The following is a 13,418-nucleotide window of genomic DNA, read 5'->3' on the forward strand; positions in this document are numbered from 1 at the left end:
GGAAGCCGCTCACACGAATAACTGTGAATATGACCATAAATATGCATAATGGAGATCAATTTTGTCCTTTTTGCTGTTACTCACATTTACACTGTGCGTTTATGCCTCCGATTCATCAGGCATCTCATCGGCTTTGTCCTTCAAAAGCCATCGGTCCTTGTGTTGAACGCGTCCAAAGCCCTCATCGTAGTTTCCCTTTCGTCTGAACAGTTGTTGGTAGTGAAATATGCAGTAGAATTCACCATTTAAAGGTGTGAAACTGTACATGCTACAAATGAGCAGAAGTTACAGGTCAGGGTTAGAGCTGTGCTTTGTTGAAGGTAGTGAGGATGTTTTTGTGATTAGCTGGTGATGATTAACTCATGATGACTGATTTGTTGTGGCATTTGAAGATTGAACAAATGACAAAATTAGACAAATAGGATATGTGAATCAAATTTAAGAGCTGACAAAGATAAGATTGGAAGACCTAACATGTCAACCGAAGTTATGAATACGCTAAATAATCCTGTGGAAAGCGGCATCCCAAGGGAAGCCCATGAAGGCCATATAAAGACAGGAAGTGCATGCCCTCTCTACTTCTGCATTCATGAAATCCAGGTCACAGTGAGCTAAGCAGAAATAATGGTGGAGGAGGTGGTTTAACTTTTTATACTATTACATCATATACATCCTGATTGGGTCTTACGTCAATGGGTTGCGTTTATATTTAAGGTCAAACTAAAATGTTAAATGTCTGTTCTGTTGTTTATTTACTTTTTGATTTTGATATTCTGTTAGGTATTTGCTTGCCATCTTTAATTTTTGTGTCATTTTTTAAAACACCTTTAACAACAATGGTCTTGTAATCAGTTTCAGCTTATATTCAGGCCAAAGTAAAACAGCAGATGTAACCAGCTCATCTTGGCAAAGGCAGAACTACATCACACATTAAAAATCAGTGATTAATGATCGCAGTTGATTTTTCTTTTGAATATTCTTATATCCCACCTTAATTTTTTCTTGCAGTGTTTACAGCAGAAGCAAGTTTTGTGAAAGATGTATTTGTCCGCAGCTATTTTTTCCATCTGATAAACTGGCTTCTGACAGGCTGAGCACCTCTCTCCACTAGCAGGTGCAAACTGATGAGAAAAAAAAACATGAGACTGAGCTTAGCAGGAACACAATATTTCTTGACATCAGCATTCATTTCGAATACAAAATCAAACATGTGATTTTACTTTAAAATACAGCTCAATCACAGTTTTAAAGAATTCAAGCTAAAAATCAATAACTAAACATATAGGGAAAAGAAAATCTTACACCAGCGAGGACCTTATAAATAAACAAACCTACACTAAATAGTTTATTAGCAAGTAAAGCTATGTACATCACAACATTCCCAGAAAAAAATATGAAACACACTGCCAGTATTTGGCTATTTAGGTATGAAGGTGTTAATCTGATTGACTGGCAGCTGAACTTCAGGATACGTGGTGACCTGATATGTTGTTGGACTGATCACTGCCTGACTTGTGGATGTTGTTGTTGTGGTGTCTGGCTGAGTGGTGACGACGGTGGAAGTTTTGGTTGAGTAAAACCGGTTCCCAAAGTTGTCAGTCCTCTCGTAATTCTCAGTGACTGTTTTTGTCCCTATGATGCCGTTACCTTCACGGTCGGTCTGCACCTCGAGCACACTGAGCTCTCGACGAGGGTGAAGCGGGCTGGAAGTAGACTGTTTTTGACCTCCTTTTCTGGGGTTTCTTCTTCTGTTTTGAGCAGGGCTGTTGCACGTCAGCGTCTTTGTTGTCCGAAATTTCTCCTCCAGCTTCGGACTCTCCTTACACGTCGGGCAGATTGAAGTTTCCGGTGCTGCACCTCTTTTATCCATCTTTCTAGCTGCTGACTGGATGGAGATAAACGCAGGTGAAGAGGGGGGACTTGATCGCTGTTTTACAGAGGCTGCTTCAATGCTTTGTCTAGCTGGCTTAGCTGCGCTTCCTTGTGTTTTAACACTTTCCTGTGCCTTTGTTCTGCTTGACCCGATGCTAATTTTGCTAATATTGCCAGAGGATGGAGATTCTTCCACATCCACTAAGGACTCTCTGAACAGACAAGATAAACCAGCGATATCTGAATCAGATTTCAGTGTAGAGACAGAAGAAAGTGCCTTCTTTATGGCTTGTTCTATGTCCACAAGTCTGGCTAAAGTCTGCTCTTTCAGATTCATGATTTCCTCACTAGCTCGCTCAAGGTCTCCAAACACATGTGCCATAGAGGATTTGCTTTCAGTGCTTTCTCTCAATAATGGCAGCGCTTTGTCTTCTACCTTAACCTTCTTTTGTTTCTCTTCGTCAGAGCTGACAACCCAGTCAGGAACGTCCTCGAATACTCCCCTCAGAGACTTCACATCAACATCACTCGTGTCCTGTTCAATTTCTTCAACTCGACTCAGAATGCTCTCCAGTTCCTCCTGCTTTCGCAAGTTGTCAAAAATTTCCATCGCTGCCGTCATGTTCCCTCTCATGATCTCGTCCATGTGAACTGACAGTCGCTGTCGGCGCTCGCCTTCTGTTTCCGTTCGTCCCTTTTTCTCCCTCATCTCAACTTTGCTGTCTGCCTTCATTTCTTTCTCCTGCTTGTCTTTACTCACAGCTGTTTGTCCACAGATGTTAATTGAAGGATCACTTGCAATTTGTACTGGTTTTGGATCCCCATATGCAGAAATATTTTCCCCACACGGCTGTTTGTTATCAGGCTGGGCAATTTTGACTCTTTTTGGTTTAACAGGCGCCATCTTCATTGCCTTTTTACCTCCAAATTTTTGGCATGCTTCCTGGAAATCTAAAAGCTTTTCATTTGTTTCATTTAAGTTGTCTTTGGCTGGCACATCCTGGTGGCTTTTCTGCTCTCCTGTGGCTTTCGAATTCTGTTGTCCATTAATCAAATTTCTATCTTTGTCGTCACTTTCTGAGGTAACAGCTGAACCTTGGACTTGATGCTTCACTTCAGCTTCCTCAGACTTCCAAACAGCTTCACCTGATGGCTCATTTCTTTGACAATCCGCTGAATCAGGTATTAAAACTGTGATGCTGTTAATTTTAAACAGATCTTCTCTATGTTCATCCTTGCATGAAACTGATGTTTTTGGCAAATATTGAGAAACTTGAGGAGCTGTTTCTGTAACTTTTACTGTTTTAGTTTGGGTTGCCTCTGGAGTTTTTATGTTGGCTGATTCATTAACTCTTTCTTTTACCTTCAAATGTTCTGGTTTGGGTGGAATGGCTGGTTTTGGACGAACAGGCCTTTTGCTTTTCTCCGAAACAACACTCATACCTGGTTTATTGGGAGTTTCTGTCTGGTTTGGAGGCTCTGTATTACCTGCAGTTATCTCTTTCCTCAGTTGTACTTGATTGGTTGCTTGAGCTTCAGTCACAGTACCAGACTCTTCAGTACTGGATTTTAGAACGGACGCCACATCCACATTTTGCATTCTCTCTTGGTAAGGTTTGGAGGACTTTCTGTAGATCATAGCAGCTTTGAAATCTCCTCTCGAGACGTTGATGTTGGATCTCTCCAAGGATTCCAAAGCTGCTCGAATTTTACCCTCAAAAACGACTTCTTCGTCCTCTTGCTGTGCAATTTCTGAACTATTCTCAAATGCTATAGTTGTTTGTTTCTCCGCCTCCTCTGTGCCTTTTTGACGTTCTTTGCCGCATGTCTCAGGCATTTGCACACTGGCAGAATTGGTTTCTTCATGGCATGCCTCTATGTTTTTCTGTTGGAAGTCTGATTTATGTACGGGGAGGAAGTTGAAGGCTGATTGATCCTCATTTTCTTGAGGTAATTTTGCTTCTGTTCTTGAGTGTTTGATGTTGTTCATCATAAATGAGACAGGAGGTTCCTCGAGAGATTCTTGAGTAAGGATTTTTTGTTTTTCCTCTGAGGAGTGACACAGTGATTTGGCCTCAATTGTGGCCTGTTGGAGGCTCTGGATTGCAGTTTGAAGGTTAAAGATCTCATCACTGTCATCCATCACCTCAACTAACTCAGCTTGGTGAACACTGTCATCCTCTTTCTGGTGAAAATGCAGCTGAGACGTCTGAGGTAAAGCTTCAAGGTAACGTACATCTTCTTGTGCTTTGCCACTAAATTCCCTATTGTTCATCTGCACATTGGAGTTTAACCCCAAACTACATTCTGGAGAGAACTGACTCTTTCTATGTGAGACATTTTGATCTTTAAATGCTTGACAAATGGTGGCAGATGGAACTCGGTTGTCAGAGATATTTCTCTTTGGTTCGATTTGACTTTGGTCTCCAGAGAACATGCTTTTTAGTCTCTTTACATCCACTGGGATCCATTCTGAGATACTTTCCTCTGTCTGATCTCTGTGTCCTGTGTCCTGTTCTTGAACTGTTGGTTCAGCTTGAAGAGTTTTTAAATACTCTAAATCTCCCATTTCAATGCAACTCTTGAACAGTTTTACATTCCCCTTCACTTTGATTTCAGGCCTGATTGAACCTTGGTCTTGAGAGGTTTCCGGATGGCTGCTTATGGATAATTCAGAAACACCTCTTCTTGTTACTTTATTTGTGTCATCATCTCTTACTGGCTCTGGTTTATCAGATTCTGCACCTTGTGGAGGGCTATATCTCTTCACATCTTCCTCATCGAAGTAATTGTAAAGGGAATAAACAATGACGTTTGCGCAACTGTGTACGTCCTCTTGAATGATCACTCCTTTCCTCAGAGAATTGTCTTGACTGAGAATATCTTCAATGAGCTGGACTACATTTGCAGTTTTAAACTCTGTGTCTTTGCTGGTATTGAACTGATCTTGGTGAACAGGTACATTCACCAACGTGGCCTCCAAACACCCTTTACTATCCTCTTTTAGGTAAGTGATCTGAGGCTTTAGGTTCATCCGTGGAAGCAATTGGACTATGAAGTTTTGAGCGCCACCTTCTGCCACCTCATCGTAATTGATCTCAGGCCCGCTCTCTGACAGCATGAATTTAGCCTTTTTAGCGATCATCGTCTCATTCACCTCAATGATTGAGCCAGTTGAGTATATGGCTTCAACGCTGTAGAGGAAATTCAGTGTTTCTTTGATATTTTCCACCATTGTCTCAATTTCATCCTTGTTCTGATGCCTGATTTTGTCAAAAGGCATCGATTCAAACAGGTGGGTCCTATTCTTTACATTAGCTGTGAGGTATTCCTCAGCTGCCCCGCTGTCTCTTGGGTGAATTTGAGTTTTTCCTGTATTCACATAGGAGTATTCTCGTTCTATGTTTGTTGAGATAAAAGGGTTGTTTTGGAAAAGAGCTGCACTTGTTTTTATCATTTCAGTGAATCTCTCTGATTCAGGAAGGCTTGTGGAGTCCTCCTCAAAGAATGCTTCACCAGAAGAAACCTCTTCTCCAGAAATGTCACGACTTTTACCAGCATCATGAGAACGTGACACTTCTAAATCTGTGTTCATGCTTTTACATTTGCTGTGTAAATTGTCTTTGCTACTTATTTCAAACTGCTTTTTTTGTTTTTGAACTGCCTTTGTCTCATCCTCAGAAATAGAAACTTTCCCCTGGAACTTATTATCTGGATTTGGCCTGGATGTGTTCACAGACTGATTCTCAAATACCCTTCTGGTAGCCTGAACATCTATTCTTATCATCTCCTCCTCACACTCTCTGGTAGGATCTGGACTAAATCCAACTGATTTGTCATCCTCTAGGATCTCTTTAGCACTTTCAGCATGAGGCGCCTCAGAAACAGCTGGTGTTTTACTGAAGTCACGTCTTTCCACTGTTCCTTCTGCCATGTGTGTCTTGGAGGTGTAAGGAGACACTTGGTTACTCCGTCCACAGTTCTCAAATATCAGGCGTCTTGAAAAGACCTCTCCCTCGTATCCAGTTTCACCAGCTGTCGACCCTTCTGAGCTCAAAACCTCAGCGAGCTCCTCGTCCACAACATCATCCAGCATCTTCAGCTCTGGGTGTGTGTGCTTCAGGAGCCTTCTTAGCTCGCATTTCTTCCGCTGTTGGTAGAACTTCTCTTTGGAAATTTGGGATGCCATGGGTTGTTGAGGATGTGCTAAAGAGAAATCTTCCCATCCTGATTGGCATCCGGCAGAAGGAGGTGGAGGAAGGTCGTCTTTCCTTTGCTGGGATGTTGAGTCTTCAGACATCTTAGAAGAACAAAATAATGTTCTTACAGTTATTCCCATTTCAACAGGAATTAGCCATCCAGGGAAAACCATGCTCCAGGCTTACTTACAGGGATGAGAGCCACATACTACCGTCCAAATCTTGACGGTTGGGCTTTTTCACATGCAGGTGTAAGTGGATTAGTTCAACTCCAAACCACAACCACAATTTAAACCACAAAATGAACAGAGTGAATGACATTCAATATCTATTAATGTTCTTCCAAAGGCAACTGTATGGTTCTCAGGAAGAGCAATCCAGTTTTTGATTTTTGAGTTATGTGGAACATGTTACTGTGGAAAATGTTTGTGTTTTTGTGACAATGCAAATCCAATGTGCACAGAACAGTCACACCAACCATACCATCATCATGCAAAAGTATCTGGTGATGTTCGGCTTTTACCTTGACTAGTTTTACTCCTTTCCCAGATTTACGTGACTGGTCTTGTTCCTGGACGGAAACAAAAATCAATTCAGGTTTGGTAAACATTACATAAGCAATGTTGTCTCGCCGCTGTGATTTGCTTTATTGATGCTGTATGATGTAATTTAAGAGTCATAAATGATAAACTGCAGTGTGTAGCTGCAGACCTAGATAGTGAGAGATGTTAATACATATAGGTACAACCCCTGTCAAAAGTTTTGAGACGGGTTCTAATTTATTTGAATGAGAAAGTGTCTCAAACCTTTTGACAGGGGGTGTAGATGGGTAGATTTATATTTTTATGATTTGTTTACATCTTTCTGAATAAATCCTGAATCATTAAAATTAAGGTTTACAAATGTAATGTAAGTTTCTTGACTTTTTTCTGGACTTAAACATTTGTTTTGTTTGACTTGTATAGACATCTCTGACATCATTTTCATGTTGTAAGGAAATATCTTAAGTACAGTCCTTTAAATATGAACTAAACTGTGATTTCTGCACAGCACTGAGGCTCTCAACATAGTTTTACACATAATGAGTAGACAGATGTTTACCAGTTTTAACGGACTGTGTGTTGATTCCTTAGGTGCCACTTTTGACAGATAGAGAGCAGACATCGCTTTGACCGAGACAGACAGTTTCTCCTTGGTTTGGATGAAAGAGCTGTCTCTGAAGTCTGCAGCTGACCTCCTCTTTTCCTCTGGAGAGACATCAGACGCAGCGGTTTCAACGTGTCGGGTTTTGTTATGATACAAATTGTACTCTGTAGTCTTTAGAAAGGGCCTAATCAGAGCTGTCTGGGATCCACGTCTAAATAAAGACTGTCATCAACGTCACGTGAGCGCGGGGAGACAGACAATTTAAACAATGATTCATTTAATCACACACTTCTAAGTTCAATGTCCATGTCACCAAACAGCTTGTTAATAGGTACCAATTTTGGGTCACCGGTAATAGCACTTTTCTAAGCTGATATTTAGCAGCTGTCATGTGGTCGAGTTATAAATGTACCACTTGTGGCAGAGCAGAACGGATACCTGACTCCACTGGCACACATACTGGGAGTTAAAGACACAGTTGAGTAAGCATGGAAACGCAAGAAGTAAACACAGATCCAAAACTGTGTATAAAGGTACAGATGCAACAATAAAACTGTCATCCACCAGCATCAGGGAAACATTAAAAGCACTGTGATTCATGGAAAATTGCAAAAACTGCTTAGTTGCTGCAACATTTTAGTTAACTTGTAGTATTTTAAAGCATTGTTACTCTTCAAAAGCTGTGAAAACTGCCAGTTGTGTGCTGTAGTTTCAACACCATCCTATGTAAATGAAGTTTTATGGGTATAAAGGTAAGTTTTCAAGAGCATGTGCAACCTCTGCTGGTCAGAATACAAATCTGTACTCACAGAAGGTGAATAATTCCCAGTTCCTTCCTCCCTGTCTTCCGAGTTTCCTCAAATCTGTGTGATCTGTGTATATTTCAGTAATTTGTTGTAGGTTTGTGTCCTGTAATGAAGCTTCTGCCGCCCTCGGTCGCTCCTGCTTTCTGTGTCATTCCTGCCCTAGAGACAGCTGACCCTTTCACCCTCCTGCGCTTATTCAGGACTTGCAGCACACCGGCTATTTCCGTCACGCTCTGGAGTGGCCTCCTATTCCCACACCAGGTTGAGTCAATCACAGCTCTTTGCACCATCACTGTGCTGATAGCTGATATATTGCCTCTTCCCTTTCATTCATAACATCCACAGCTTTGACCTGAGTCATCGGACTCGAAGCCAGCTTTCCAGGGAATGTTCACCAGGGTGGTGGTATCTAGTTTGTGCTCTTGTGTGAAGATTCTGACACTGAATTTGGCTAAACATATTTTCCTGTTTAATATTGCAGTGAATGAAATGGAAAATATTCATACAGAGACCAATGCTCCCTTTATACCCAAGTAAACTTCATTCTTTTTTGGAAACTTTATTTTTATCCAGGTATCTTTTGCCCTTCGGCTTTGCACTATACGAATTTGAAGATGTTTTTATTATTGGTACTTACAGTTCCTGATTGGACTTTGTATCATTAATTTTAATCTACACTGTTAATCTGTTTAAATCTGTGACAGTGAGCACTTCTCCTTTGCTGAGATAATCCATCCCACCTCAAGTGCTCACTATCACAGATTTAGACAGATTTGTCAACAATATTTGAGAGAAATGGTGATGTTGTGTATGTGGAAAAAGTTTTAGATCTTTGAGTTCATCTCATAGAAAATGGGAGCAAAACAAAAGTGTTGCGTTTATATTTTTGTTGAGTGTAAATATAATCTACTTGCATTGATAACTGCGCAATAAAGTGGCACTCTTTTGGCCTTGGAAAAGCCTGCCAAGTTTCTCTGAGCATTCCGTTTCACAGCTTTCCTGGGCGTTGGTCGGGATAATGTGGTGTTTGGGCTGTCAGTTCATCACAGACTTTGATAAAGGTTGTCGATTCAGATGTAAGATAGTATTTTCTGGTACTCACCGTCTTGAGAGGCTGCAATTTTTTCAAAATCAATACCCCCTATTGTTTTTCTCCTCTCTGTCAGGGTCCGATTCACCACCTGCAGAAAGACATAACAGCCTGTCACTGCCATGTCCTGCTATATGACAGTGCAGTTGTATGCAAAAGTTTGAGCAAACCTGGAGGACTGACATATTTTATCGATTAAGGAAGTGAAAAGAAAGCAGAGCCCCTGCGGCAAACAGACACCAAATGTTGCATTCTTTTTCTGAACCTCATTATCTCATTAGACCTTGTGGATCATTTGGTAGAACCATCTAATTGAAATCGCAAACGCAAAGCATCATCTGGAAACACATGCTAAAGATTCATATAAAATTGAGTCATTTGTCCACAATCAGCTAAAATGTACATAGAAACCGTAGCAGCACTTGATGGCAAAACGGGAATAGAAGGAAGAAAAGGTTCCAGTAAACGTTTATAAAATCTAGATGTAAATGTTTTACAGTCAGTAAAGGAAGTGAAACTGAATAGAAGATCCAACATGTCAAGAAATGCAATGATAAACTTTGGGAGTGGCACCTGACAGGAACGTAACAGGGCAAACTTTGCATGCAAGACAGTCTGAAACTGTCACAGAGCTTGAAGTGATCTGCAAAGGAAAGTGGCTGAAAAGTCACAAAAGCATTCACAAACTGACATGTCTGCTAAAGGTGGAGAAACTCAGTACTGGTTTGGTGCCAAACCTTTCCATAAAAGGAACAGTGCATTAATGCATATGTATGTTGATTTTTTTTTATTCTCCTGCAGGGTTTTTATTTAATTCTTTCCACTCCAAAAACCTACTAGATTAATTTTCCTTGTGACACGCAAACATTTGCATACACCTATGTGTAATCTTGATTTTATTTGTGGAGGCAACATGATAGAATCTCAAAAATGATGATTTATTCCCATAATAACACTAGATGACAGTAAATGTGATGTTTTCTGATGTTTACCATATTTTCCGGACTATTGAGCGCACCTGAATATAAGCCGCACCCACTAAATTAAAAAAAAAAAAGTTTTGTACATATATAAGCTGTTGTAACATGAGATATTTGCACAGAAAGATTTTATTTAACTTGTAATTAAATTCATACTTTTTTCTGAACAGTGCCTGCAACACGGCAGTGAAACACACTGAGTCAGTTCACGCTGCCAACTCCAACGTCTCACCGTTGATTCATTGATGCCAAGCTCATGTGCAGCAGCTCTATTTCCTTCTTCAACAGGCAGATCAATTGCCTGTAACTTAAAAGCTGTGTTACCGACCCGATTCTGCCAGCCACAGAACCGTGGTTGGGCAGCCTCGGGTAGCGGTAGCGTGCTTAGCTTAGCGCTAGCGCTAAAACTTATCTTTAAATTTTTTATTGTATTGTATATGATCGTGGTGCATTTCGCTCTGCCTCCGCTTCCACACTCGTGTCTGCAACACACACACACACACAGCTGCAGCGCTCCTCCTCACGTCTCACACACACACACACACACACACACACACACACACACACACACACACACACACACACACACACACACACACACACACACACTCAGACACACCCTAACCTGCCGAGGTTAAAGGAGAGCAGGCTTGGCCTGCAACAGCTGCATCATACTCATTTCTTCATGTTTTCCATGATGAGGATGTGTGCATGAAGCGCAGAATGATTGATCTGAAGAATTTAGTGTGTGTTTGATTTAATTCGAACAGTGTCAATGGTCCTCTGTGACCTGTTTGGTAATTTTATTGGTCTGATGTGACGAGGCTAAACTTTATGATGGCATGAAGCTCACACGTAAAAATCTATCATTAGCCGCATCGTATAAGCCGCAGGGTCCAAAGCGTGAGAAAAAGGTAGCGGCTTATAGTCCGGAAATTACGGTACTTCAACCTGTAAATTAGAACAAGTCAGTAATTTTATTCTGCTCGATTGGTTTATTCTGATAAACTCGGCCTAAAATTGAACATTTGAGTTAAAGACAGTGTTTGCTTTTACCTTTTGAGTCACCTGCTCTTCTTTTGCATCGACTCTATCAACATGCGTTTGTCTCGTCTTTTCCTCTGCAGGGCTCTTCTTTGCATCCTTAACCTCTCCATTCATCACTGGCACATCAGCCGCGGAGGGTGATGTAAAGTTTGCAGCCCTAAAACTGCGCTTGGCTTTGTTTAGCGCTGCATCCTTGGACTCAAACTGAGCTTTCAGGGCCTCGATGGACACGGCGCTGTTCTGAAGGCTGCCCATCGATACGCTGCGGTTCAGACTGGCTTTGCCTCTGGACCGCTCCTTCTCCTCATTTCTCCTCATCAGAGTCTCCAGGCTAGTGTCAGCTTTGTCTACAAGATGTGATTTTATCTGAAAAAGATACACATAGGAAATAGCTGCTTGAATACAGCTGCACTGGGGATGCAAGCAGCTAAAAAGGCCATATTGTACAGTCATGAGTTACCTCTTTTACCACTTGTTTTGGCTTTCCTTTACCATCATCTACCACAGTTGTGTGAATGACTGTCACTTTCTCTGTGGTCTGATACCTGTTACATGCACAAACACAATATTAATGATTTGATAACAGAGAAATCCTGCATGCAGAATCCTGGACTGTGTGTTTGGTTGTCATAGATGCAGAAAGACTGAGGAAACTCATGCTTCTTTTACCTGGACACTAAGTCTGACACTGATGTCTTTCTGTCCCGCAGTCCTATGTCTGTCCAGGCCGGTTTGTCACCTGACGAGGGGATGCTCTTCATTGACTGGACGCGCCTCAGGTTATTCTTCCACTCCATGATCACAGCAACACACAGTTTGCAGATAATTGTATCACCTAGTACACATGAAGGATAATCAATGGCATTATCTCTGCTTTAGTGCATTTAAGGCTCCAGATGTCATGTTCTAAGTATGTTTTAAGATTGATTTTGCCCATAATCATAAAACACTAGCGAGCATTTTGTCTTCATTGTCCTTACACAACCCGTGACATCAGTAACGCACAGCCCTTAATGAATGAGAATGAACGATTCCGACTATGTTAAGCAATTAAACAGCAACGTAGACAAGTGCAGCAGCTGCTCATTTTACAGAGACCAACTGAAGTTTCATAAAAGCAAGGTTTTCTGATAGGTGAAGGAAATTCGGAGTAGATTCTTTACCTTACAGGTGTCAGTCAGTGTCCGTGCCCTGTGTTGATCACAAGCAGCATCACATGACTTGCACACAAGTGAGCAAAGTCCTTTTTTCTTCCTCATTATCAAAGATTGTGTAAAATGGTCTCCGAGAAGGAAACAACAAACAGGTTATTCTGTAAAACCCCTCGGTAACACAAAGCTGCCCCGTCTAGATCTGATAATATACATTAAATACACTTTCAAAGTTGTCCATTCAGACAACATTTCCCCAACAATCCCCATTTTTGCTGTGTGTCGTGCACCTGTGTTGTTTTTACTGTGCGTTTTGTTGGCCGGAGCCTTCAAGAGAATCATTGATGTTTGATTTCAGGTTACGCCTCAGATGTAATTACTTGATCTTTGAGCAGCAGCACACCATCCATTAAGATACAATGAGATTAACTTTATTGATCCTGAGGGCGCTTGGATCCATGGAGCAGCAGAGAGTTTAATTTATACAAAGGGGACAACAAGTAGGACACACTGAAAACGAAGGAATCATGGGTAAAATGCAGCTCTGTTGTTTAGAGAGCATATCAGTGTGTTGAGTTTTTACCAGTACTGATTAACAGAGATTTACGCTTTCACAGTGCCATACAGGAATAGTTCAGAATACAGTTTGTATTGTGGTATTATTGTACTTGTTGTAAACATAAAATTGTGTTGCTTTGTGTGTATTTTGATCATTTTACAGAACTAAAACAACATTGGGAAAGGTTTATATGGCAGATATCGCTTAATCTTGCAAGCTTGGATAGAAAACAGCAGCAGCCTCATCAGTTTCAGGTGTTAGTGTAACATTTTAATGATAAGCTATGGCGACTGAGTCTGACACACTTTACCAGAAAAAAAATCAAGTTTGAGAAATGTCACAGTGCAGCACCTCTTTTAAGTCTCTGTCCCACTTTTGATGCCCCATTTAAAAGAGTCTGGAAACACCAGTGGAATTAAACAATTATTTTTACAGCTTCTTTAAAGGTTTTTAATCCCTAAATTAGGTTTCAAGCAGCGGGCTTTCCTATAATCTTAGACGGCAGAGAAGGAACAAGTGTTGAGGAAGTCTGTCTCCACCCAGGAATTCCAAGAACTCCTGACCTCGA

At 41.1% G+C, this 13,418-nt stretch overlaps 1 protein-coding gene across 1 annotated transcript; it reads right to left on the reverse strand.

The window, feature by feature from the left end:
* Nucleotides 1-2,073: 2,073 nt before the first annotated feature.
* On the reverse strand, nucleotides 2,074-11,937 carry LOC110963250 (uncharacterized). The gene is made up of 8 exons (XM_051940457.1): nucleotides 11,810-11,937; nucleotides 11,601-11,685; nucleotides 11,150-11,506; nucleotides 9,126-9,204; nucleotides 7,173-7,318; nucleotides 6,595-6,642; nucleotides 5,428-6,172; nucleotides 2,074-2,084 (listed from the first exon to the last, which is right to left on the reverse strand). The coding sequence occupies exons 1-8, from the start codon at nucleotides 11,935-11,937 to the stop codon at nucleotides 2,074-2,076; spliced, it is 1,599 nt and encodes a 532-aa protein (XP_051796417.1).
* Nucleotides 11,938-13,418: the final 1,481 nt, after the last annotated feature.

The sequence above is a fragment of the Acanthochromis polyacanthus genome, chromosome 20 (assembly GCF_021347895.1).
Source record: "Acanthochromis polyacanthus isolate Apoly-LR-REF ecotype Palm Island chromosome 20, KAUST_Apoly_ChrSc, whole genome shotgun sequence".
NCBI lineage: Eukaryota > Metazoa > Chordata > Actinopteri > Pomacentridae > Acanthochromis > Acanthochromis polyacanthus.

Excerpts from the sequence above, each read along its gene's own strand:
- LOC110963250 (XM_051940457.1), bottom strand. The coding sequence starts at position 11,937 with ATGGAGTGGAAGAATAACCTGAGGCGCGTCCAGTCAATGAAGAGCATC. Across the intron at positions 9,205-11,149 it reads AAGAGCAGGTGACTCAAAAG|GTGGTGAATCGGACCCTGAC; the intron begins GTAAAAGCAAAC and ends GTCTTTCTGCAG. Across the intron at positions 6,173-6,594 it reads AAGGAGTAAAACTAGTCAAG|ATGTCTGAAGACTCAACATC; the intron begins GTAAAAGCCGAA and ends TGTTCTTCTAAG.